This window comes from Bubalus kerabau, chromosome 23 (genome assembly GCF_029407905.1).
Source record: "Bubalus kerabau isolate K-KA32 ecotype Philippines breed swamp buffalo chromosome 23, PCC_UOA_SB_1v2, whole genome shotgun sequence".
In the NCBI taxonomy this organism is placed as follows: Eukaryota; Metazoa; Chordata; class Mammalia; order Artiodactyla; family Bovidae; genus Bubalus; species Bubalus kerabau.
This window is the reverse complement of record NC_073646.1, coordinates 10,535,203-10,562,748: the sequence shown is the minus strand read 5'-3', so window position 1 is coordinate 10,562,748 and position 27,546 is coordinate 10,535,203. Positions and strand designations below refer to the sequence as shown.

At 50.5% G+C, this 27,546-nt stretch overlaps 1 protein-coding gene across 3 annotated transcripts in view; it reads right to left on the bottom strand.

Annotated features, from left to right (window-relative positions):
* CIITA (class II major histocompatibility complex transactivator) overlaps window positions 1-18,477 on the bottom strand; it is a 47,059-nt gene extending 28,582 nt beyond the window's left edge. Inside the window, exons 1-2 of one of the 3 annotated variants that reach the window (XM_055562036.1) lie at window positions 18,387-18,477; window positions 17,642-17,848 (exon numbers count right to left, since the gene is read on the bottom strand). In XM_055562036.1, coding sequence (XP_055418011.1) covers window positions 17,642-17,693 — 52 coding nt within the window. In that variant the 5' untranslated portion in view covers window positions 17,694-17,848; window positions 18,387-18,477. Of the gene's footprint in view, window positions 1-15,948; window positions 16,009-17,641; window positions 18,113-18,386 lie in introns of those variants that run through there. The other 2 variants (XM_055562038.1, XM_055562037.1) reach the window with 2 other exon arrangements.
* Window positions 18,478-27,546: the final 9,069 nt, after the last annotated feature.

Here is a 27,546-nt window from a genome sequence, read left to right as displayed (position 1 = left end):
CAGACCCCTGATGCACAGCTCTTGCTGGCTGGAGCCCGTGTGAAGCTCCATCAGTGTGGCTCCAATGGCCCTGCCTTCCCCCCAGTTTTGGTAGTCTATAATTCCATGATCTGTTCATTTCCCATTGCTGCTGCAACAATGTGCCACAGGGCTATTGTAGCTTAAAGCAATGAGTCTTATTCCCTCACAGTTCTAGAGGCCAGAAGTCTAAATCAAGGTGTTGGCAGCCTTGGTTCTTCTGGAGGCTCTAGGGGCACACCCTTCCTTGCTTCTTCTAGCTTTGGGGATTGATGGCATTCCTTGACTTGTGACTTTGAGGCCACATCACTCCATTCTATGCCTAAGTGCTCACATCATCTCCTAATCTGCATTTGTCTTAAATGGACACTGATTTAGAGTCTACCCAGATAAACCAGGTTTCCCTGATAGCTCAGTTGGTAAAGAATCCACCTACAATGCGGGAGACCTGGGTTCAATCCCTGGGTTGGGAAGATCCCCTGGAGAAGAGAAAGGCTACCCACTCTAGTATTCTGGCCTGGAGAATTCCATGAATATATTAAAGAGTACCTTTTGGAGAAGGGAATGGCAACCCACCCTGGCATTCTTGCCTGGAGAACCCCATGGACAGAGGAGAGCCTGGTGGGCTACATTCTATGGAGTCGCAAAGAGTCAGACATGACGGTGAATTTCACTCACTCACTCAGAAACACCAGGACATCAGTTCAAGATCTTTAACATAATTACATCCACAAAAACCTTTTTTATTCCAAATAAGGTAGGACTCAATGCTCTAGGGGTTTTATGTTGACATATCTTTGAGTTGGAGGGGGAGGTCCAACATTCAACCCACTATACTTGGGATGCAGATACATGCTGGAAAGAATCACAAGAAGCTTCCTGGAGGAGGTGAGAAGAGCAATGGCCAGAAGATTCAAGATAGGCTTCCAAGTACTCAGCCTGGGCCAGAAGAAAATGGAATTGAAACGGGAGGATCGTGAGAAAACACACTCATGCAACTCACCACCACCACCCAGGTGCTCTTTTTCCTTTCACTCATCAACAGTTCTCATTAGCTCTGAAGGGTCTCAACACAGGCCCGGATATCACAGAGAATGAACTTTCCAGTCCAGAAAGACACCCTGGCCAGGGTTGACTGTTTATAATGGGTTGGGTGGGGGCGACAGGAACCCAAACATAGCAGGCTTGCGTTAATGACCCAGCCAACCATGACTAGAGGAAGTGGAACTGAAAGATGGGGCCACTAACTCTCTTTTCTCGGAGCAGGACCAAGGCTGGGAGGTGGGAGGAAGGTCTTTATTTCTCCCAGCAAGTCCTGGGAGCCAACCAAGCAATCTACTGTGCTCTCCAGGATGGTGAGAGAAGAGCTCTCTGCCCCAAATCTTGCCTGCTGCCCTGCTCCCATTTTCAGTCTGCAGGACAGCCTACATTATAGCTAGCCATCTGCCTCTTTCTCCAGACACTGAGATCTGGTAACAACAGATCCAGACTAACCCCAGCAATTCCATGAATAAAATGTGTGACTTTAGTCAAGTCACTCGTATTCTGAGTTCTCCCACAAGGACTGCCAGGGACCTTCAGGCTCAATCTCCTTCATCCTACAGAGGAGAAGATGAAACCCTGAGACGGGCTGTGCCTTGCACAAGGCCCTAGAGTCTGCTGGTGGTGGGGGGGCCCACACCTAGCGTAAGACTCCCAGTCCACACTCTTCCCTGCCAATCAAAATGTATCTGGTCAACTAAGCACCCCCATTTATCTAGGCTCAGGAATAGGGACCAAGTCCTATTACAGATGGGCAAAGGAGGGAAATGCAGAGGGGAGGAGCCTAAATAAGCCTAGCTTATTGACAGGCTCAGCTGCAAACACTGGACACCAAATGTGGTCCAATACCAGGGAAATACACTGACAGCCGAGAAAGAAGGCAAATCCTTTGAGCTTTGGAATCAAACTGCCCGATTCTCAAATCATTCTTATCTACCAACTCACCATAACCTGGAAAGTTCATTTTTTAGATCTCTTGGAGCCTCAGTTTCCTCATTTTTATTTTTAGGCCACGTTCGCAGCTTGCGGTATCTTAGTTTCCTGCGTGTGCATGCTCAGTCGCTCAGTTGTGTCCAAATCTGTGATCGATGGATTGTAGCCCACCAAGCTCCTCTTTCCATGGGCTTTTTCAGGCAAGAACACTGGAGTGGGGTGCCATTTTCTCCTCCAGGGGATGTTCCTGACCCAGGGATTGAACTAGAATCTCCTGCATTGGCATGGGTATTCTTTACCACTGAGCCATCTGGAAGCCCCTTAGTTCCCTGACCAGGGAAAAAATCCAGGCCCCCTGCAGTGGGAGCATGGAGTCCTAACCATTGGACCACCAAGGAATTCCCTCAGTTTCCTTGTCTGTAAAGTGGTAGTCCATGGCCACAGGACTGGAAAAGGGCAGTTTTCATTCCAATCCCAAAAAAAGGCAATGCCAAAGAATGCTCAAACTACCGCACAATTGCACTCATCTCACATGCTAGTAAAGTAATGCTCGAAATTCTCCAAGCCAGGCTTCAGCAATACGTGAACCGTGAACTTCCTGATGTTCAAGCTGGTTTTAGAAAAGGCAGAGGAACCAGAGATCAAATTGCCAACATCCGCTGGATCGTGGAAAAAGCAAGAGAGTTCCAGAAAAACATCTATTTCTGCTTTATTGACTATGCCAAAGCCTTTGACTGTGTGGATGACAATAAACTGTGGACAATTCTGAAAGAGATGGGAATACCAGACCACCTGACCTGCCTCTTGAGAAATTTGTATGCAGGTCAGGAAGCAATAGTTAGAACTGGACATGGAACAACAGACTGGTTCCAAATAGGAAAAGGAGTACATCAAGGCTGTATATTGTCACCCTGTTTATTTAACTTATATGTAGAGTACATCATGAGAAACGCTGGACTGGAAGAAACACAAGCTGGAATCAAGATTGCCGAGAGAAATATCAATAACCTCAGATATGCAGACGACACCACCCTTATGGCAGAAAGTGAAGAGGAACTCAAAAGCCTCTTGATGAAAGTGAAAGAGGAGAGTGAAAAAGTTGGCTTAAAGCTCAACATTCAGAAAATGAAGATCATGGCATCCGGTCCCATCACTTCGTGGGAAATAGATGGGGAAACAGTGGAAACAGTGTCAGACTTTATTTTTCTGGGCTCCAAAATCACTGCAGATGGTGACTGCAGCCGTGAAATTAAAAGACGTTTACTCCTTGGAAGGAAAGTTATGACCAACCTAGATAGCATATTCAAAAGCAGAGACATTACTTTGCCAACAAAGGTCCGTCTAGTCAAGGCTATGGTTTTTCCTGTGGTCAAGTATGGATGTGAGAGTCGGACTGTGAAGAAGGCTGAGCGCCGAAGAATTGATGCTTTTGAACTGTGGTGTTGGAGAAGACTCTTGAGAGTCCCTTGGACTGCAAGGAGATCCAACAAGTCCATTCTGAAGGAGATCAGCCCTGGGATTTCTTTGGAAGGAATGATGCTAAAGCTGAAACTCCAGTACTTTGGCCACCTCATGCGAAGAGTTGACTCATTGGAAAAGACTCTGATGCTGGGAGGGATTGGGGGCAGGAGGAGAAGGGGACGACAGTGGATGAGATGGCTGGATGGCATCACTGACTTGATGGACATTAGTTTGGGTAAACTTCAGCAGCTGGTGATGGACAGGGAGGCCTGACGTGCTGTGATTCATGGGGTCGCAAAGAGTTGGACACGACTGAGCGACTGATCTGATCTGATCTGATCTGATAGGGATTAGGTGCATTAATTCATGTAGAGCCCTTTAGGAAGGTGACTGTCACTTAGTAAGTGCTTAAGGAATGAAAGCATAGCCACACACAGAGAGCACAATATGGGAGAGGGCTATGATTATTGTTAATTCACCTCTTACCTCTGCAAGAATCACTGCAGATGGTAACTGCAGCCATGAAATTAAAAGATGCTTGCTCCTTGGAAAAGTTATGACCAACCTAGACAGCACATTAAAAAGCAGAGACATTACTTTGCCAACAAAGGTCCGTCTAGTCAAGGCTATGGTTTTTCCAGTAGTCATGTATGGATGTGAGAGTTGGACTATAAAGAAAGTTGAGCACTGAAGAATTGATGCTTTAGAACTGTGGTGTTGGAGAATACTCTTGAGAGTCCCTTGGACTGCAAGGAGATCCATCCAACCAGTCCATCCTAAAGGAAATCAGTCTTGAATATTCATTGGAAGGACAGATACTGAAGCTGAAGCTCCAATCCTTTGGCCACCTGATGCGAAGAACAGACTCCTTAGAAAAGACCCTGATCCTGGGAAAGATTGAAGGCGGGAGGAGAAGGGGATGACAGAGGATGAGATGGTTGGATGGCATCACCAACTCAATGGACACGAGTTTGAGTAAACTCTGGGAGTTGGGGATGGACAGGGAGGCCTGGTGTGCTGCAGTCCATGGGGTTACAAAGAGTCAGGCACAAGTGAGCAACTGAACTGAACTGAACCTCTGCAAGATTTATAAGGAGATCCTTTCTCTTCCATTCCTACCTTACGACATTGTGAAGCCAAGATTCCTGCCCTTTTGCATGAGGGGAACCCACAGCCTCCACAGGAGCAAGTAAGCCCTAGAATCAGCAGTGCCACCTGGGATGTCTGCTCTCAGACATCCCGAACATACATGTCAGCGCCTCCCTGCATCTCTGAGACAAAGCCCACACCGTACACGCTTCCTCTTGAATAGACAAGGATTTGCAGCTCGCCACAGACGTCTGCCCCCAATCTGAATTCACCAAGAGCCCTAGGGAGGAGGCAGCTAGACTATTATGCCCATTTGACCAAGGAGGATCCTCAGACACCTCACTGAAATGGCCTGTCTAAGGTCATCTGGTTGGAGAACTTGACTTTGAATCCTGGCTGGGAGACCTTAGGCAAGTGATTTAACCTTTCTGAGTATCAGCTTTCCCATCACTAGACTGGGAAAATAATACTTATTTTGTGGGACCATCAAAAGGCCAGGAAGGGCTCTGTGTGGTACACCAGGCACACCAAAGGCCACGGTAAAAGGAAGCCCAATCTAGAGACTCCAGGCTTTCACTTTAGAGCTCCCCACAGTGCCATACTGCCTCCCATTCATGCCGAAATCAACTTGGCCTGGGACCTGCTGGTGTTCCCACAACCATGTTTCCTGTGTCTCTATATGCTTAGGAAGCACTTCAGAGGCTCCTAACTGGGCTCTTTCCTCCCTGTGCAATTCCAGAGGGGCCTGGAGGCAAAGGGCCCTGACCAGCCCACTGCAAGGGAGAGAGTCCCCTACAGATGCCCCAGCACAGGCCAAACCTCCAGGCGAGGGACCCTGTGAGTGCAGGAACCTTCCATCTAGCTCACCTATCCCCCATGCTCTAACACATGGCAACCCCTCTCCATCAAAGGAAAGATGGCGCACAGCTAGAATTCATTGGTGCCTCTGAGTGCCAGGCATTGAATGACATGTTTATAGGTATTATCCTGTTTAGCTGAACTCACACAGTAGTCATATGTCTTCCCATTTCTCAGATGAAGAAACAGGCTCAAAGAGAAAAGCAATGAACTGGGACCTGAAGCAGCTGCCTGGCTCCAAGTCTCAGCTTCTTCCAGGCTCTTGGCAAAACCCACCCCTGGCCACACTGGGGAGGTGCCTTCGCCTGGCGGCGCGCTGAAGCGTGGGTGCAAGACAATTTCTCCTTTTGAGAAGCTGTTGGGGGCACAGCTGAGGAGTGAGCTGTGTCTTTTTGGTAAAAGGGCAGTATTTTTAGAAGGTCCTCTTTGGACCCGCCCTTCCCCTTGGGCCACTACCATCTACATCCAATTTGAGAAAAAGTTCCTAATCCTTTTGCCACCAAAAGTCCCTTTGGGGGTTTGTTTCCATCTCCACTTCACATGACACCACAGGTTTTGAAAGACCGTGCACACACAAATGGTTTTTGAAATAAAGCTTCATTTCCCTCTCCCCCGGAGGGAAATCAAGCATTACCAGAAGGTTCTAGCTCAGATGTTGATCATCAGTTTTCACAGTTCTGTGCTCTGTCTTGGCTGGGGAGAGTCCTTTTTTGTCTCGGGGTGGTGCTAGATGTGCTCTGTTTATTATCTTGTATCAAGTGTCACACCAGCTCTGGGAGATTAGTGTTATTGTACCCATTATACAGATGGTGACAATGAGGTTAGGCTCAGTTATCAGTTGCTTTCTTCCCAGAGAGGGGGGTATATCCTTGAGGATCTGAGGAGACACTGAGAGGCAGGAGGGGACTTCTTGGGTACTCCAAAGTTTTCAGCACTGCTCTGCACTGTGATGAAAGAGCATGAGAAGAAATACTTCCCTACTCGTTGACTGTGAGCTCCTCCCAAGGAAGAAGTGGGAAATCTCTGAACTGTGTGTCTAGAGACACATGTTTGAGTTCCAATTCTGCCTTTGGTCTTGAATTCCTTTCTCTACCCATCTGAGCCTTAGTTTCGCCAGCTGGGTGTGGAAGCCCACTCAGACGAGGCATTTAGGGGCTCTAGATTCCTCATTGCTTACCAGCTTTCCTCCCTGCCTTTCCCCCAAACCCCCCTAACACCACTCTGCCCCTCAACTTCATGATAAGTTTCTTCCAGATGCCACTTTGTGGCAGGAAGCCAGGAGCCCAGGGTTCCCTATCTACCACAAGCAGCTCCCAGTCAGCATCTCAGTGGATCAAACAAGTTCCTCTTTTCCTCTTGCACCCTACAGGGCCCCAGATAAATTCGACAAGACACCTTGCACTTTTTTCCTCTCCAAATCAATGATTTACTGAGCATCTCCTACAAGAAAGTCACTGGGCTCAGTTCTCTGAGGGCCTTAGAGAGGTTTAAAACACAACCCCTGCCAAGAAGCTTGCAGTATAGGCCTGGATGGTATTTTAGAAAAGAGACGAAATGTGAGGATGATGGTACAGTGGTTAAGGGTGTAAGCTCTGGGTTCAAACTCTAGTTCCACACTAACTGGGTGACCTCAGATAAGTTACTCAGCCTCTCTGAGTTGTGGAATCTATTGTTCTTAGGTCGCACGGTGTCGACCTCGTTAGACTGCTATGCGTGCGTGCATGTGTACACTGTTGTTCAGTCATGTCTGACTCTGCAACCCTGTGGATGTAGCCCCGCCAGGCTCCTCTGTCCATGGGAGTCTCCAGGCAAGAATACTGGAGTGGGTTGCCATGCCCTCTTCCACAGGATCTTCCCGACCCAGGGACTGAACCCACGTCTCCTGTGGCTCCTGCATTGCAGGAAGATTCTTTACCGATGAGCCACCAGGGAAGCCCTCGTTAGGCTGCTACGACTTGCCTAAAGTGACATATTCAAGAAGTATTACTAAGATGTAAGCTCCAACGTGGAAGCAGCAAGGTGTCACTTGCCACCGTACAAGTGACAAAACTAGAAAACTGAACAATGCCAAGGGGTTGGTGGGAGTGGATGTTTGTGGAGCCACCTGCAGAACAACCCAGCACCCCTTAGAATACCTATGGGTGCAGAGATCCTACAGTTCAGCAATTCAGTTCTTGGATATATACCAAAGAAATGCCCGCACAACTCCATGAGGACACCCATCAAAAGTTGCCCACTGCCAGTACTGTTTGCGGTGACCAGGAGTTGGAGGCCACCTGGGTGTCCATTGCTAGGGGAAGGATGGTACCAAGTAGCTGCTGCAATCTGCAGGGGATGATGCTGTGATTAGAAGCCACAGTCCAAATGCACACGGAGGCGGATCTTAATAACACAGTACAGAGTGGAAACGTACGAAGCAGAATAGCTCTGATGACCCTGTTCTAGATGTACAGTAACATACAGGTGCAGAAATAAAGAAAAAGCAACACGTATTTTAAAGCACATGCCAACGAAAGGATACTCCTCGAGTGCATTAGAGTGGGTTCCCAGAAAGAGGAAAGAGTAATGGGGAAAAGGGAAGTTAAATAAGAGAGATGCCTCACGTGGAGCAAAGGTCAGACTGTACTGCAAAGTGACATGTGCAGTTAACTCAAGATTGGAAAAGGCTCCTGAAGTGTAAGAGAAACAAAACAAAACCAAAGATGATGGAAGCTACCTGGGTTGGCGTATGTCTGTGGCTCACCAAACAGGGCCTGACACCCGTAGATGTTCAAATAAAGGAAGAAAACTGAACTCTTGCCACCCTGTAGACTGCCAGGGATGGGTGGACGGGGGCCCAGGAGCCCCCAGTCCTGGGAGAGGAGATGAGAAAGTGAAGGACTTGGAGATGAACAGGGAAAAGTGGGTACCGTCGGTAGAGGAGGAAGCCGCAGCCCTCTGGCCCCCGAAATGAGACAGAGGGGACTTCCAGAAACTGCTGGTGTCAAGACTTTCACTTCCGGAGGGGCTTGATGGGGTCACAAGAGACAGAGCAGAAACTAAGGTACGTGGCAGTGATGAGGGACAATGGGGCTGGAAGGCAACTGAGGGTTCTTGTCACTTCTCCTCCAGGCAGGGAGACTGGAAGGTGTGTGTGTGTGTGTGTGTGTGTGTGTGTGTGTGTGCGTGCACGCACATTGTGTGAGCATGTCATAGCAGCCAACAGGCCAGACAAGGAGAGGTCTGGAAATACTGTAATTGGTTGGATTTTGTGCCTGACTGAAACTGCAGGCTTCTCTGTGCCAAAGGGGGCTTGGCTTGGAATATGGATTCAAAATGAAGGGTGAGGGATTTTCCTGGTGGTCCAGTGGCTGAGACTCCATGCTGCCAATGCAGGGGGCCTGGGTTTGGTCCCTGGTCAGGGAACTGGATCCCGCAAGCTGCAGCTAACAGAGCCTGCGTGCTGTAACCAAGACCCGGAGCAGCCAAATAAATACACAATTTTTCTTTTTTAAATGAAGGGTGCGTTAGGCCTATAGACCTACGTGTTTTGTTTCCTAAGAGAATTTGTGTGTGTGTGTATTGTTGCTATTATTGTTTAGTCACTAAGTTGTGTCAAACTCTTTGTGACCCCATAGACTGCAACCCACCAAGCACCTCTGTCCATGGGATTCTCCAGGCAAGAATACTGGAGTAGGTAGCCATTTCTTGCTCCAGGGATCTTTCCAGATCAGGGGTGGAACCCGTATCTCCTGCTTGGCGGGCATATTCTTTAGCACTAAGCCACCAGGGACGTGTGTATGTATATGTGTGTCTTAATCACCATCGCAAAGTCTCCATAGAGAGCACACAATTAACTGTTGCCAAAGTCCCCATCACTTCCCATTGCATTCTGCTGGGTCCTGTTTGGCGCGGTGATGACCCCTGAGGCATTTGAGTTGGCTTGGAGGCCTCCTAAGGTCTCTTCTCTCTCTGATCTGCTGGAAAGATGATGGCTTGGGATGGATGGGTGACTGGGAGAGGCAGGACTGGATTCTATCCTGCCCCATAGGGGCAGGATGCACAGGACGGTGTCTTCCAACAGAAAGGCTTGGAGGGGACTGGCCCTGAGTGCCCAAACTGGCCAGTTCCTTAAAGGAAGGAGCAGGAAGCCTGGGGGTTGTAGTGTCTGGGTGCTAGGGGTGTTCCCTCAGCTCTGGTGCCAGCTCCAGCTGAAAAAGGATTAGGAAATAAGCTGTCTGGAGGACACAGGGCACCAAGAGCTATTCTCCACCGGACTCACCTCACCCTCCTCAAGGATCTTGGTGGCTCCAGAGGCTGAAGCCCCACCCCCCACCCCAGCCTCTCTGTGCCGAGACCAGCCTGTGCCAGGATACAGGGGTCTCGGAGCAGGAATGCTGGAAGTGGAAGCAAGATTGGCTCCGCTCCTGGCCACAGCGCTCCTCAGCAGTTGGAGGGAGCGCAGAGGAAGTGAGCTGGTGCAGCCATGGAGACAGCCTAGACAGACAGCATCCACACAGGGAGTCATGACTGAGATCTCGGTCCTGCTCTGCATCTGACAGACTCTGACCCTAGGCAAGCCCCTTTCCCTCTCTGGTCCCCAGTTGCCTCGTCTATTAAATAAGAATGTCGCACTAGAACGTCCGTGCATGCTCAGTCGCTTCGGTCGTGTCCGACTCTTTGTGACCCCATGGACTGTAGCCCGCCAGGCTCCTCTGTCCATGGGATTCTCCAGGCAAGAATGCTGGAGTAGGTTGCCATGCCCTCCTCCGGGGAATCTTCTCCACCAGGGATCGAACTCCTGTCTCACCCCCCTGAGACAACTTGGCTCTGCTTTTCCCCATGTAGGGCTTGGAAATCTCCCAGAAGACTCCACAGAGACTACCTCTGAACCCTTGAGCAAGCCACCTATCTTTTCTGGACATCCTGGAGGACACCCACTTCATCACAACTTGGAAAATCTTGGAACTCGAACAAGACAAGTCCCGCTGATGTGTGCAACTGTAAATGGCAGTTATTGGGGTCGAGAGGCCCGGGGCAGGGGGAGGCAAAGGGGGGAGGAGGAGAAAGCTTGAGAGCTACAGCCAGGGGAGGAGGGGGACTCCATGCTTGTCCAGAACACCAGCCTCCCCCACCTTCGCATGGCCTTTCCTCTGCATGCCCCAACCTTCCCAACTACAGTCTGTGACCCAAAAAGGAGTCCAACAAGCTGTTCCTGGAAGAAAATCTGAGCCGGGTGCTGGGGTGGGGAGGGGAACGAATAGCCCCGTGGCTGCAGTGAGCAACGCCAGGCTCCCAACTCCAGTCCTAACCCCCAACTTGATCTACATGTGCTAAGTCGCTTCAGTCGTGTCCGACTCTTTGAGACCCTGTGGACTGTAGCCCCACCAGTCTCCTCTGTCCATGGGATTCTCCAGGCCAGAATACTGGAGTGGGTTGCTATGCCCTCCTCCAGGGAATCTTCTTGACCCCGAGATCAAACCCGCGCCTCTTACATCTCCTGCATTGGCAGGTGGGTTCTTTACCACTAGCGCCACCTGGGAAGCCCAACACGGCACCTAAACCAGCAGCAGACGCTTTGCTGGGTTTTGGAGACTCCAAGAGAAATACATTACTCACCAACCCTGGCTGCCAGTCTCTGATGACAGCTAGCAAGCTGGGCTGTGGATCAAAATTGCCTGAAGCAGGTGCTAAACACACAGCAGCTCATATCTCATCCACGGAATCTGGGGTGGGGTCCGGAAATCTATAATTTTAAAGAGCGCCACCCTTGGGCACCCCTTCCCCCAAGACACACACCCTTGCCTTGCAGTGACTGAAAACTAAGATAGGCTTTATTTCCAAGGCAGCCTGAGTTTACACTTGCTAAGAAGTTTACACTGGCCAAGTTTACACTTGCCTTTCAGTTTGCATGGCTGTGAAGAAAGCTGAGTGCCGAAGAATTGATGCTTTTGAACTGTGGTGTTGGAGAAGACTCTTGAGAGTCCCTTGGACTGCAAGGAGATCCAACCAGTTTATTCTGAAGGAGATCAGCCCTGGGATTTCTTTGGAAAGGATGATGTTAAAGCTGAAACTCCAGTACTTTGGCCACCTCGTGTGAAGAGTTGACTCATTGGAAAAGACTCTGATGTTGGGAGGGATTGGGGGCAGGAGAAGGGGACGACAGAGGATGAGATGGCTGGATGGCATCACTGACTCAATGGACGTGAGTCTGAGTGAACTCTGGGAGTTGGAAATGGACAGGGAGACCTGGCATGCTGCAATTCATGGGGTCGCAGAGTCGGACACAATTGAGTGACTGAACTGAACTGATGGGTTTTCCTTCCTCCATGGGGAACTTCCAGACTCTGCATTTCTATAACCTTTCTACTTCTTTCCAGGTGGAAACCCTGGAATCAGATTGGTCCCCAATTCCTACATGTTTCTTTCCAAATTCCCTCAGCACAGCCCCTTGACCTAGTACCCCACCCACTCCCAGCCTAGATTGTTACAAGAGTTACTAGGTCTTTCTAGTAACCCAAAGTCTCCCAAACTTCAAGCATTCACCTGCCTCCTTTACAATTCTTTGGTCATATCTGCATACCACCTGTTGTATAATTTACCTAAGCATTTTCCTTAAATCAACATAAAAAAAATCCCAAACATTTATTTTAAAAGAAAATTTTCTGGAATTGAAAGTAGCAATGCAAATGGATAGATGCATGCAAAAGTTTGCAGCAACACTATTCACAAAAGACAAAAGATGGAAACAACTCAAGTGTCCCTTGACAGTGAATGGATAAGGAAAATGGCCACACACTGGAATAGTATGCAGCCAGAACAAGGAATGAAGTTCTGACACATGCTACAACAGGGCTGAAACTTGAAGATGTTATGCTAAGTGAAAAAAGCCAGACATAAAAGAACAAATATTGTATTAATATAATTGCACTTATATGAGGCACTGGAGTAGTCAAATTCATAGAAACAAAAAGTAGAATGGTGGGGACTCGCCTAGCAGTCCAGTGGTTAAGAATCCACCTTGCAAGGCAGGGGGTACAGGTTCAATCCCTGGTTGAGGAACTAAGATCTGACTAAGCCCGTGGGCATCAACTATGGAGTTCGAGTGCTTTGGAGCCTGTATGCCACAACTAAGACTCGACACAGACAAATAAATATTTTTTTAAAAAAACATAGAAGGGTTACCAGGGGCTGGGGGCAAGGGGAGAATAGGGAGTTAGTGCTTAATGGGGACAGAGTTTCAGTTTGGACCACGAAAAAGCTTGGGAGATGGATGGTGCTGATGGCGGCACAACATTATGAATGTGCTTTATGCCAGTGAACTGTACACGTCAAAATGATTTTCTTGGTAAATTTTATGTTTAAAAAAGAAGAAAACTTTCTATCGCTATCTTGCATGAAAAACAAAAAGCAAAACCACTATCTCACTTGCCATTGAAAACCAAAATTATCAAATTAATGTCAGCTGCCCTTCCACTTTGTTAAAAAGAAACATTAGTATTAGACTGCTGCTAACATGCCTACTCAGGCTTCCCTGGTGGCTCAGATGGTAAAGAATCCACCTGCAATGCGGGAGACCTGGGTTCGATCCCTGGGTTGGGAAGATCCCCTGGAGGAAGGCATGGCAACCCACTCCAGTGTTCTTGCCTGGAGAATCCCCATGGACAGAGGAGCCTGGCGGGCTACAGTCCATGGGGTCACAAAGAGTCGGACACGACTGAACAACTAAGCACAGCACAGCAACGTGCCTACCCACAAAAAAGGAGGATTAAAAGAGGAACAGAAAAGCTCCGATGTCTTTCCTATGAGAACCAGTGTCAATCAAGACCTCTCTTGAGAACTGCCTTTGGACCACGGATCACCTGCGGATTCCCTGGTGGTTCAGCGGTAAAGAATCTCCCTGCCAATACAGGAGACGTAGGTTTGATCCCTAAGCTGGGAAGATCCCCTGGGGAAGGAAATGGCAACCCACTCCAGTATTCTTGACTGGGAAATCCCATGGACAGAGGACCCCGGTGGGCTACAGTCCATGGGGTCGCAAAAGAGTCGGACACAACTTAGGGACTAAACAACAATGGATCACATGTGTGTCAAAGCCTGTGGAGACACAGGGGGCGTGAGCCCATGATGACCGCTCAGATCTCTCTATACAATCCTGCTAGAATCTATGAGGGTTACACCGGGCACGTGTGTATTCAAAGTGCTCTTGTGCAAGGCAGGAAATCATGAGGAAAGCACTCATATCTTATCCATCTTGTAGATACTTCTTGGAAGGGGAAGTCACTTACCCAGGGGGACTGATGCCAAGTCTGAAACCCAAGTTTGTGAGCTTCACCCTCTTCTTCAGGCCACCCGATCACCCAAGACTGACCCCTGGCCTTGGAGCAGGGCCCCTGTGCTAACTTTGTGATTCTACTCTTCACAAGGTACTAGATGCCAGGAACCCGCCATCAGACTTTGCTGTATCAACAAGCCTCCCTCTGACTTTCCAGGCCCCGCCCTGCATTTGTGGAGGGTCACGCCTTTGCCCAGGTATTGGATGTGCTCTCAGTGGACCTGGATTCAGATTCTGAGTCTGCTAACAACTTGGCCACGGGGTCTTTGACAAAACTCCTTGGGAAGTCCCTAGAGGTTTGTAACATGGAGAAGGTATAGCGGTTGGACCACATTAGTGCCTTTCAACGTATGTGTGACCTCTGGATCCCTGAGATAGGAGACACACACACACACCACACACACACACACACACACACACCCCATATGACCTCTGGACCCCTGAGATAGGAGACACACACACACACACACCACACACACACACACACACACACCATAAGACCTCTGGACCCCTGAGATAGGAGACACACACACACACACCACACACCACACACACACACCCCATATGACCTCTGGACCCCTGAGATAGGAGACACACACACACACACACCACACACACACACACACACACACACCATAAGACCTCTGGACCCCTGAGATAGGAGACACACACACACACACCACACACCACACACACACACCCCATATGACCTCTGACCCCCTGAGATAGGAGACACACACACACATGCATACACACATACCATAGGACCTCTAGACCTCTGAGATAGGAAACACACACACACACACACACACCCACACCCCACATATGATCTCTGGACCCCTGAGACAGGAGACACACAAACACACACACATACACACATACCATAGGACCTCTAGACCTCTGAGATAGGAAACACACACATACCACACACACACACACACACGTCTAAGATAGGAAACACACACACCCCCCCCCCCATAGCCAGACCCAGCCAATGGGATCTGGGGGCGTGGCCTGGAAACCCACTTCTAAACAGCTTCCCCCACTCCCTCCGCCCTCCTCCCTCGGGTGATTCCCACGTATGGGAAGCCTAGGAGCCCCTGGCTCAGTTGTCCTTGAGGACCCTTCCCTCCATATTCTGGGACCTTGGAGACCAGGTCCTTGCCTAAGGCAGACTGGGATTTAGAAAATGTTTTTCTGGAGTCTCATCTTCTCTTCCTTCATCTCCACCGGTCCTCAAGCAAGAAGCACTAATTTCTTTAGCCTTCTGACTGGCTGGGAATGGCATTTCTTTGGGAGGAGCGGGGAGGAGGAGAGCGGGGAGAGGGAGAGCGGGGAGGCATATCCATGTAAGACGTCTTGCGAAATTTAGGAACACCTGGCTGCAACTGGACGTAGGGCCCTTCTATCGCCTCCCATGTGTCACCTAGGGTGGAGACAGAGGCTGCGGGACTCAAGGGAAAACTGCGGGTATTAAGGGTTCCAGACAGAGCTAGGCGTGGTGGGAGCCCCACCCCAATCCCTCTCTTGGGGGCCCTTAGTTTCTCGCCTTAGAGGACGTGGCTTAGGACCCCAACTTGCCATAGAGATGCCAACGGTCAAGCACAGTCCGGGAATGCCCCTGCCCCCAAAGATGCTAAAAGAGAAGTGAGGATCCCTTCAATCCGCTGGTTAAAGGTCTCCTCATAGACCCCCGCCCCCACCCCCCAGCACTGGGGACCCCACTAAGAGGACCGGGTACCCAGATTCCAGAGTCAGAGTGGGAACGTGACTCAGGAGGGAAACTGAGGCTCAGACAAATGCAGCCCGGGTCCTAGGTCTCGGGGTGGAAGGGAAGCCTGTGATTCCCTCCTCGCGCTCCCGCGCGCATCTTCAGATTCCAGGACGCTCAGCCAGTGGCTACCCAGCGTCTGCCCGCCCCGCTAGCCTGCTCTGCGCGCCTTTTCTCTGTCCCCGTGTCTCTGCAGACGCTGCCCTTCCCGCCCGCTCTCCCCGCCGCCGCTCCTGGGCCCCAGTAAGCTGGGCAAAGCAGCCCAGCTCCGGGGTCTCCACTCTCATTTCCTGTGTGGAATCCTTCCAGGGATGCCGGAGAAGAGGGGTTTTCTGGGTGTGCACTCTGCACGTTTACAGTCCCCGGCTTCCAGCCTTGCTGTGTGACCTCGGGCAAGTAGCTACCAGTCTCTGAACTCTATTCCTAGCCCCACCTCGGGGGCCGCAGAGGGGCCTTGGGTTACCTGCCATTGTTTCCCGCGACTCCTGCGCACGCTGCCTTCTGCTTCTCCCTCCTGCCTGCTCTGCAGTTGAACGAGGGCGAGGGCGGGACGGGCCGTTGCCGGGCCACCTCCCTTCCACCCCTTCGGGCCCCCCCCACCCCCCCCCCCGCCTCCGCCCCCCTGTGGCTGCCTTTTTTCTCTTTCACTTTCTCTCTGCCCCAAAGGGCTTGAGCCACCAAAGCTGGGGAGTAAGCAGACACCCAAGCCGCCCCTGGCTGCACCCACCACGTGCTTTCTCAGAAGCACCTAGTCTGCCGCTCACCAGAGCTCCAATCAGCCCCTAAAAATAGCCAGAGCTCGCTTGCCGGGAGGTAGCCTGCCCTTAGGCATTTGAAACACAAGTCCTGATTAGGAGGAAGCTGGCCCTCCCTTTCTTTCCACTTCAGCCCCACCTTGAAACTGACAAGCCATCCCTACAGGGCACAGGGACTTGCTAGCCCAGCCACTCACTCCAGAGCAGCCGGCTGCCCTGGGAGGCAGAAAAAATTACTCAGGTAAATTCAGCCCTGGCAACCTTGATTCCCCACCCCACCCCCACCCCCACCCCCCACCACCACCACACACCTCCTGACAGCTTTCTTCCCTCCCTTCTTCCACAGGTCCTGCACCCCTGCTCCATCCACCCTGAGGCCTTGGAGAGGTCACTTCCCTTCCCAGGATTGGATTTCCTCATCTGGAATTGAGGGGGGAGCCTTCAAGGTGACTTCTGACCTCTCTCTGTCCTTAGAAAATTCTCCCTGCCCCAAGCTCCCGCTGCTACCCTCAGAGCCGGCAAACATCTTCAGTCTGCAGGTTCGGAGGAAGCCGAGCATTTATTTCAGCAGCGTCTGACCAAAGACCTCTCACACTCTCAACCACACAACAAAGGCAACACCAATAATATTGGGTTCCTGTGTGGATCTTCAGATATTAAAATAAACTGGGCGCTGTGCTAGAACCTTGGATTGCTCACCTTGGTCTTGGAATAAAAGTTTCCTGCAATCCCATTTAACAGCCCAGACTCAGTATAGGCTGGGGACCCTATGTCACTCGACACCCAGCCAGGCAGCGCAACTGGGGTTCAAACCTGCGTGCTGCTTTCAGAGCTGATACCAGATGTCTGTACTCTGTTGTCTCTCACCGTCTGTACCCTGTCCCCCACTTATTCCACAAAGTGCCAGTTGGAAATGGGGGAGAGGGTAGCATCGGACCGGGTGCCTGGCTACTCCCCACCAGGCTCAACGTCTAGACTAATGGGCTGACTCTGGCTTTGGTGTCCCTGCTTCCTGGGGATGGGGTGGGTCTGGCAGGGGTTCCACCCTTCAAGGGCACCCCTCAATGTTTACCTGGCAGAGAGAGGACCTTGCGGTTGGCAGAGCCTGGCCATCAACACTGAGAGCTAACGACACGCCCCCTGGAAGTCATCCCATTAGTACCCTTCAGGCTGATCAAGTTCTCTTACATTCCAGACACCTGAGTGAAACTGCAGGTCCTTCAGTGGAAGGAAACGGCAAACCACCTCACTTCTTCCAAAAGCCCCAGCAGGCCAAAGACCCCTTCCTGCCATCCTCACCCCCCTGGTTCAGAGCAGTGTCTCCTTTTTTGGGGGATGGCGGGATGTCACCCTAAATTAAGAAGCGTTCTCAGCCCCAACATCCCCCACCCGCCTTTTTACCTTGGGGCTCTGGCAGGTAGGACCCGGCAGGGCGTGGAGCCAGGCAACGCATGGTGTGGGAAACACAGGGAGGCAGCAACTTCCGGACTCTGGCAGCCTCTCCTGGTGCCCTCAGCCTGCCCAGTGAGGTCTTCAGGTGCCCAATTCAGGAGCAGGCAGCCTCATCTCTGGCCAGTCTCCCTACACCTGGTCAGGAGCCCGCCAAGACTAAGCAAACACGCAAAAGAAGCAAGTAAGGGACCAGCAGAAAATTCTCTTACCAGGTGATCAGCGCTGCCAGATTTCTGTTACTAGGCACGCTCTAATTTGCCCACGCTCCCTTAAACACTCCCTGTGTTTAATTTCAGTTCCTTGTTGTGTACCAAATGGGGTGATGACCAGGAAAGATAGTGAGTTGACTGTTGGAGTGTCTTCAACAAACTGTCATTCTAAAATGGTATTCACCACAGTGGAACCACGCTGGTGCCAGTTGCCAATATATGCCATCTTCTGTAGGGTGGTGCTAGGGCCAGAGCCTCACAGATGCCTCAAGACAAGCTGAAAGCCCCTGCTGAGTTCTGTCAACTCCCTGGATTCCATTGCCATCCCCCACCCCACTCACACAACAAACTGCCCTGAGTTTCCCCAGAGAAAGAGTCCTCCACTCATCATTCTTATTCCAAGACATCGGATTAAAATATAAAATTACATATTAGAAAGTGTTACCCCAAATAAGATATACTTAGACACACATAGTTTGGGGTACCAGATAAATGCAGCAGAGAGACTGTCACAGGTGAAAGTTAGTTAGTGCCTTTTCAAGGTTCTGCCCAGGCTTCTGGAAGCCTCCAGAAGAAAGTCTCAGTCTGGGGGCTAATGAACATTTAACGCCTCTTCTAATGCATCATCAACCCATCTCACAGAGAACAGCCCCCAGCTGCAAGCCATCAGTAGACAGCAGTGTCTGGCCAGAATGCCCTCCTGTTTCATAGTTACCTTCTGTGTGTAGCATTCTTGTTCATTTATGTTGGACATAAACTTTCCTTGGGAAATAAAATTGAATGGAAAATGTGACGGAGAAGGCAATGGCACCCCACTCCAGTACTCTTGCCTGGAAAACCCCATGGACGGAGGAGCCTGGTGGGCTGCAGTCCATGGGGTCGCAAAGAGTCGGATATGACTGAGTGACTTCACTTTCACTTTTCCCTTTCATACATTGGAGAAGGAAATGGCAACCCACTCCAGAGTTCTTGCCTGGAGAATCCCAGGGACGTGAGAGCCTGGTGGGCTGCCGTCTATGGGGTCGTACAGAGTTGGACATGACTTAGCAGCAGCAGCAGAAAAATGTGAGTAGTTCGAAAACAACCAAAAACCCCAAACCTGTCAAGCTAATAGTAGTGTGCGTACGTGTGCTAAGTCACTTCAGTCATGTCCGACTCTGTGCGACCCCATGGACTGTAGCCCACCAGGCTTCTCTGTCCATGGGATTCTCCAGGCAAGAAGACTGGAGTGGGTCACCGTGCCCTCCTCCAGGGGATCTTCCCGACCCCAGGATCGAACCTGCGTCACTTATGTCTCCGCATTGGCAGGTGGGTTCTTCACCACTAACACCACCTGGGAAGCCCAACAGTAGTGCAGAGGGTACAGAATGATTATGAGGTTGGTACTGAAATGAATGACGTTTTGGAAACAATGACTTCGGAACCTCAGGCATTTTTATGGAAAGAACGCTGAATTGGGAATTTGCAGCCCTGTGGTTCAGCCCCCACGGTTACTAGCTGATGGGTCACGTCAGACCCCTCACTTCCGTTGTGTGGGCCTCAGTTTCTCCGTGTGTGAAGCGAGGGCAATGATGCCTATATTTGTATAGGGATTATTTTCAAGGCAGTTTCTGCTTTCAGAAGTTCCGAGAGGGGAAGTAGGCAGACATGTGAGACTGCTGAGAGTCAATGTGAAACAGTCTTGTTCTGTTAGGCTAATAAAACAGACAGGATGAGTATGAGACATCCCAAGAAGTCTCAACTTCCTGCGACCTGGCACACCAGGCCATTCCATGAGGACACCTTCTGTCCTCAGAGGGAGCCGGCTCTGACGGCTGTGGCCACGGCAGCTCTGAACCAGCTTCGTGGCCCGGCCAAGCTTGGAATGAGAGTCCCCCGGGCCCGGGGTGCGCCTGTATGGATGTTGTCATTTCTCACCTGGACTACCTGCTACCTGGTCTCTCCGTGTCCTCCTTCACCTGCCCCCACCCCAGACCCATGCTCTATAAGACCCGAATCTGATCACGCCTGTGTCCACACAGGTTTCTGAGCCAGGAGGGTGACACATGCCAGCCTGCGTTTTGACTGATGGCAGATGCCATCGATTGGTATCAGGAGGGCCTCGAGTACGGAGCCAGGAGAGGAGCGCCGTGGAACCTCGCCAGGTGCTGAGGGGGGTCCGAATTCTAGGAGAGGCAGTGGAGATGAGGAGATGGGGCGCTGAGATGAAGTGACAAGCTTCCAGGACTGAGTGGGCAGGCCTAGGAGCGGGCCGAAGGGTTAAGCCAACGACAGGCTCTCTCCCTATTAGAACTTCTAGCACACCTGCTGAAGGTCCTCTTCAAAACTCCCCCAGAGGCGGTGACCACTCATTCTCTTGAGTCCAGGATAAAACCAATTTCCGCTAGACTAGGAAGCCCTCTCAGTTCTTGCCCCGGGCACCTGAATTACTTTGTCTCAAGTCAGAATTCAGCATGACAAAGCTACAGACTGAAGCACTGTTCAAGGAACCAGTCTGGGGTCCCCAGCCAAGCACAGAGGAGAGGAGATGAGGGGATTTGATCTTGCAGGTAGGATTAGCATCACAGAGAGCTTGCCATCCCCTGCGGCAATCTCTCCAAACAGATCTTGCTCAGTCCTACCTGCTTCAGTTCAGTTCAGTTCAGTTCTGTCACTCAGTTGTGTCCGACTCTTTGCGACCCCATGAATCGCAGCACACCAGGCCTCCCTGTTCATCACCAACTCCCGGAGTTCACTCAGACTTACGTCCATCGAGTCAGTGATGCCATCCAGCCATCTCATCCTCTGTCGTCCCCTTCTCCTCCTGCCCCCAATCCCTCCCAGCATCAGAGTCTTTTCCAATGAGTCAACTCTTCGCATGAGGTGGCCAAAGTACTGGAGTTTCAGCTTATCTCTGCTCAAGCAGGGTCCCCATCCCACCCCTCATAGGACCACCCTCCTGCCTCCTCCTGTCAGACTGCATTTTGGTCATCCTTCGAGGCCCACTGTGGTCAGCCTTCCGGCTAACAATAACCTTCTGCTTTCCTCTTTTTAACAAACTTGCAGCCATGGATTTGGCAATACATCATGAACTTCCTATTTCATGAGTATGGCCCCCGCTGCCTCTGACAAACTCATAAAGTCCTTAATGTCTGTCTTACTGTGTTTCCCAAAGAAAGGCAATGCCGAAGAATGCTCAAACCACCGCACAATTGCACTCATCTCACATGCTAGTAAAGTAATGCTCGAAATTCTCCAAGCCAGGCTTCAGCAATACGTGAACCGTGAACTTCCAGATGTTCAAGCTGGTTTTAGAAAAGGCAGAGGAACCAGAGATCAAATTGCCAACATCTGCTGGATCATCGAAAAAGCAAGAGAGTTCCAGAAAAACATCTATTTCTGCTTTATTGACTATGCCAAAGCCTTTGACTGTGTGGATCACAACAAACTGTGGAAAATTCTGAAAGAGATGGGAATACCAGACCACCTGACCTGCCTCTTGAGAAACCTATATGCAGTTCAGGAAGCAACAGTTAGAACTGGACATGGAACAACAGACTGGTTCCAAATAGGAAAAGGAGTACGTCAAGGCTATATATTGTCACCCTGCTTATTTAACTTCTATGCAGAGTACATCATGAGAAACGCTGGGCTGGAAAAAGCACAAGCTGGAATCAAGATTGCCGAGAGAAATATCAATAACCTCAGATATCCAGATGACACCACCCCTATGGCAGAAAGTGAAGAGGAACTAAAAAGTCTCTTGATGAAGGTGAAAGAGGAGAGTGAAAAAGTTGGCTTAAAGCTCAACATTCAGAAAACGAAGATCATGGCATCTGGTCCCATCACTTCATGGCAGATAGATGGGGAAACAGTGGAAACAGTGTCAGACTTTCTTTTTATGGGCTTATGGGCTCCAAAATCACTGCAGATGGTGACTGCAGCCATGAAATTAAAAGACGCTTACTCCTTGGAAGAAAAGTTATGACCAACCTAGATAGCACATTCAAAAGCAGAGACATTACTTTGCCAACAAAGGTCCGTCTAGTCAAGGCTATGGTTTTTCCTGTGGTCATGTATGGATGTGAGAGTTGGACTGTGAAGAAGGCTGAGCGCCGAAGAATTGATGCTTTTGAACTGTGGCGTTGGAGAAGACTCTTGAGAGTCCCTTGGACTGCAAAGAGATCCAACCAGTCCATTCTGAAGGAGATCATCCCTGGGATTTCTTTGGAAGCACTGATACTGAAGCTGAAACTCCAGTACTTTGGCCACCTCATGCGAAGAGTTGACTCATTGGAAAAGACTCTGATGCTGGGAGGGATTGAGGGCAGGAGGAGAAGGGGACGACAGAGGATGAGATGGCTGGATGGCATCACTGACTCTATGGATGTAAGTCTGAGTGAACTCCGGGAGTTGGTGATGGACAGGGAGGCCTGGCGTGCTGCGATTCATGGGGTCGCAAAGAGTCGGACACAACTGAGTGACTGAACTGAACTGAACTGAATATGTATGACTTTCTTTTTGAAAAGGATGCCAAGATTGTTTGAGTGAATGGTTGGCGTTTAAATTTGATTAAGGCAGACAACCTCTAAATGGATGGAGAGTCCTTCTGTACTAGGTTGTAAGTATCTTTTCTTACCCTTTTTGGTGACCTGCCTCATTTCTAGCAGATGCTAAATAAATGCTTAAGGGAGAGGGAAGTAAGGAGGTGAGAAAGCAAGGAAGAGAGATCAGACAAGAGGTGGGGGAGTAGAGAGAAAAAAGCCTAATATGTAGGCAAATTAGGAGATCAAACCAGTCAGTCCTAAAGGAAATCAATTCTGAATATTCATTGGAAGGACTGATGTTGAAGCTGAAGCTCTAATCCTTTGGCCACCTGATACAAAGAACCAACTCATTAGAAAAGACTCTGATGCTGGGAAGGACTGAAGGCAGGAGGAGAAGGTGACAACAGAGGATGGCATCATCGACTGGATGGACATGAGTTTGAGGAAACTCAGGGAGGTAGTGAAGCATGGAGAAGCCTGGTGTGCTGCAGTCCATGGGTCACAAAGAGTTGGGCACAACTTAGTGACTGAATAACATCAAGGCAAATTAGGCAGGTCGGAAGGTATCTGAGAACATAGACCTGTTCGTGGGTAAATGTACAAGTGGATTAGTTGATAAGAAGGTGGGTGAATCAGCGGATACATAAATATTTGGGCAGTCAGAGAAATGAAATATTGATAAGTCGATAGAATTAGATAGTAGATGTAAGTTGATCAATTGATTAGTAGATATTAGTATAGTTGGGGCTTCCCGGGTAGCGCTGGTGGTAAGGAACCTACTTGCCAATGCAGGAGACGTAGGACATGAGGGTTTGGTCCCTGGGTCAGGAAGACTCCCGGGAGGAGGGCATGGCAACCCACTCTAGTATTCTTGCTGGATATGGGTTGAGAATCCCGTGGACAGAGGAGCCTGATGGGCTACAGTCCAGAGGGTTGCAAAGAGTCAGATAAGACTGAAGCAACTGAGCACTGACAGTAGGCAGTTGGGTAGACCAGGTAAGTTTGAGAGCAGGCAGCAGGAGAGACCAATAATGGTAAGTAAGGACACAGGTGAGCTGCTCAAGGGAACAACAAAGAACAGAAACAGTCCCTGGCTGAGTCAGGCGCCAGACCGGGTGCCAAGCTGAGAATAGAACAGGCCCCTGGTCAACCCCAGGAAAACCCATGGGGACTTGCCAACTTCCAGTTGCAGGTGTTTCTGCTTCTGCGGCTCATGTGGGTGAAGGTGAAGGAAGTCTGGCTGGATGGGAAGCCACTCAAGGTGAAAACCAAGTGGTCCTTGCCGACACATCTTCCAGGAGCCAGCGGAGACCTCGCTTACCAGGGATCAGAGCAGGAACGGATTTGGGGAGGAAAAAGGGGTAGAAAGAAGGGAGGGTGCAGCCTTCCTCCCCTCTGCGTCTTGGCTCGGGTGACTCTCATCCTAAGGACCAAATGGGGAAGGAAGTGACAGGAAGAACTTAGCAGTCTGGGGTATGTCCCTCCCTTTCCAATAGATCAGGCAACATCCTGGAAGGAGGCTTTGCTCTGTGTTTCCTAGAACAGAGTTCTCACGGGTAAAACTACCACATTGTGAAAACACAGAGAGACAAAACAATGAAGGAAAGCCAAAGGCAACAGTAAGATGTAAAGCCACGGCAGGGGCATCCCACAGCCTGTGAGAAGGCTCGCCCCAAGAGCACCGCTGCGCCTCCGTCCACAAACCTGAGGCCGGCTGGGTCTGACCTTGCCACCGGTCATCCTTCCATTCACCTTGAGTCTGCGGTTGCCCCGAATGCCACTCTGGAGGCTGACGAGTCAGAACGAGCTTTCTTGCTGGCAGCAATGCCTGTGTTTTGGATGATGTCACTGAATTCTCGGAATAGCCACTCTGGATGCTAGTATCGCCTCCGTTTTACAGATGGGGAAACCGAGGGATTCCAGGAAGGGATCGGCATCCTAGCCCTTGGAATCAGGGAGTCACAGCTGGCACCGAGGCTGGCTGAGGCCACAGTATATGTGCTTAACCAACGTGCCAGCTTGGAGTCACATTAACTCTCAGATGCACATAGCAGCCACACACTCAGCACTGGAGTGGGTGTCTAGATGTGATGTGGAGCCCCCAAAGAGACTGCAGACTCAACTCCTTGGTTTATCCTCCCCCCAGTCCAATGCAGGAGATGTAAGAGATACAGGTTCAATCCCTGGGTCAGGAAGATCCCCTGCAGGAAGAAATGGCAACCCACTCCAGTATTCTTGCCTGAGACAGTTCCTCCAGTATAGAGGAGCCTGGTGGGCTCATGTGGGTCCATGGCGTCACAAAGACTCAGACACAACTGAAGCGACTAAGCATGCATGCCTAAGTGATTGATCACAGCACAATATGTATGTGTCTGACATTCCTAGAGTTATCTGTCTAATGCCAAGTGCTTCCTGGGATAGTTTCTCAGATACCATCTCACTGAACCCTTGCTATAACCCTGGGAGGTTTATATCAGGACTCCCATTTTAGTGATGAAAAAACTGAGCATCAGACTTGTTCAGGCATGTGGCCAAGGTTACACAATTTGTAAGCAGCAGGGCATGGCTGCAGGACTAGAGCTGTTCAGCTTCCAGCCTAGTTCTCCCTCCATCACTGCCACACTAAGTCTCTCTTCTCTGGCCTCTGATTGTCCTCCAGGGGTTGTCACTCACTGTCCCCAGTCAGGTAGCTGAGTTCTGTCCAGACTCTTGGGCCTCCACCGAGCTTGCTGGGGCTGGATGCACATGTGCTTTTCTGTGCAGCAGAGTCAACCCCCAAAGAAGTGCGCTTCCTGCACAATTGCAGCTGAAGTATTAACATATCCAAAGGTGACTTCTGAATCATCAGGCTGGTTTCAGTTTGAAGATGGTCAGCCTGCTTCGGGTAGACTTACGGTATCCCTTTGGGTTATTCAAAAGAGGCAGCCAACTAGAAAGAGAAACGAGTGATCTGGGCCCATGAGATCTAATAGCCACCCCTCCCCAGGCCATGATTGAGGCAATCATTCACCTCCCTGTGCTTCAGAGTACTCATCTGTAGAGTGAGAGTAATAGTAAACATGAGCCATCCACACATGCATCCATCTCCCCATCCACCCGTCACCCAGCCACCTATGCATCACCTATCCTTCCCACCTCCCCACCCACCCACCCATCCATCCATCCATCCACCCACCTAACCACCTACCCATCAACCATTCACCTATCCTTCCCACCTCTCCACCCACCCATCCATCCATCCATCCACCCACCTAACCACCTACCCATCAACCATTCACCTATCCTTCCCACCTCTCCACCCACCCATCCATCCATCCATCCACCCACCTAACCACCTACCCATCAACCATTCACCTATCCTTCCCACCTCCCCATCCACCCACCCACCCATCCATCCATCCACCTAACCACCTATCCATCAACCATTCACCTATCCTTCCCACCTCCCCATCCACCCACCCACCCATCCATCCATCCACCTAACCACCTACCCATCAATCATTCACCTATGCCCCCACCCACCTATGCACACCCCCCATCCACTCATCACCCAGCCACCTACCCACCTACCCTCCCATCACCCAGCCACCTATCGACTTCCTTACCCACCCACCCATCCATTGATCCATCCCATCCATCTACCTACCTGTCAGCCATTCCCTGTGCCCCCACCCACCTACCCACACAACCCCCACCTACCCATCACCCAACCACCTACCCACCCACCACTCAGCACCCATCCACCTATGCACCTACCCATCAACCATTCATCTACCCACCCACCCACCCATCCATCTACCTACCATCCAGTAGTCTAATATTCAACAAACACACATTGCACACCTATCCTTTTCCAGGCATTATATTAAGTGTTCGGGATACATCTGTGATAAAAGCATAGATCTCTCCCCACAGGGTGCTTACTTTCCAGTGAGAGAGTCAGACAATAGGCAGCAAAAAAAGGAACCTCCCTGAGGGTCCAATGGTTAGGACCCTGCTCACATTGCCAAGGGCCCGGGTTCAGTCCCTGCTCGGAGAACTAAAATCCCCTGAGCCATGCAGCTTGACTAAATAAATAATCAGCAAAAAACATAATACAAAAGTAAAGTGTATCAAAGGTAAACATGTCAGTGTGGGGAGTGGTACTCAGAGCGTGGAGGGGGAGTTGCAAATTTAAATAGGATGATCAGGGTAGGCCTCCCTGAGAAGGTGACATTTGAGGAAAGTGCTAAAGGATTCAAGGAGGTTGGCCCAGAAGATATCTGGAGAAAAGAGTGTTCAGAAGGAAGCAACAGCATGTGCAGAGGTCCTGTGGCAGGGAGTGTGCCCGGCCTGTCCCAGGGACCCCAAGGGTACCAGCATGGCTGGAGAAGATAAGACGGCAGGAGTATAGGGTGGGAGCAGAGCAGGGATGAACCAGATCTTGAAGGGCCTCATGGGAATCGTCCGGATTTAGTTTTCCTCTGAGTAACACGGGGAGCCGGTGCAGGGTTTAGGGCAGCGGAGGGTGACGATCACGATAGGGTTGTAGAGAGAGTTACAAAAACTTCACACTCCGATTTCCTTTTTTCTGAAGCCCTGTTGAAACTCAAGTCAGTGCCCTTTGTTTCTACAAACCACACACTTCTCCTCCCCCTGTTCTCCTTGTCCCCGTCCGAAGGCTGCTCCCTCTCCTTGCCCCCTGGCTGTATCACCGCCTGTAGTCCTTACAGCTGGGGTCTCACAGGCCTGGGAGGAGCTGGCCTGGAAGAGGGTGGCGGGGGAGCAACAAGGAAAGGAAGCGATTTATCCTTCCTTGTCTCCCAGGCTCCTGAAGACCGCACGGAGCTCAGTTCCCTTTCTAGAGTCACATGGCATCAGAAATAAATATATTACATCCCCTGGGAGGAAACTGAGTTTAATAACAGGAACCCGCCCTTGAAGCGAGAGGGAGGAGCAGAGGTGTGGGCAGCCAGCAGAGTGGAGGAGGCTGCAGCTTGCAGGGGGTGTGTTGAGGAGAGAGGAAGGCCTTGACACCCCCTGAAGTTGGCATCTGCACCTTCATCAAGACTGCATAGGCCATGTGTGTTCTCTGCAGTTTCTTTCATCTGCATCTTACAGTTTTCAGAGTGCAGGTCTT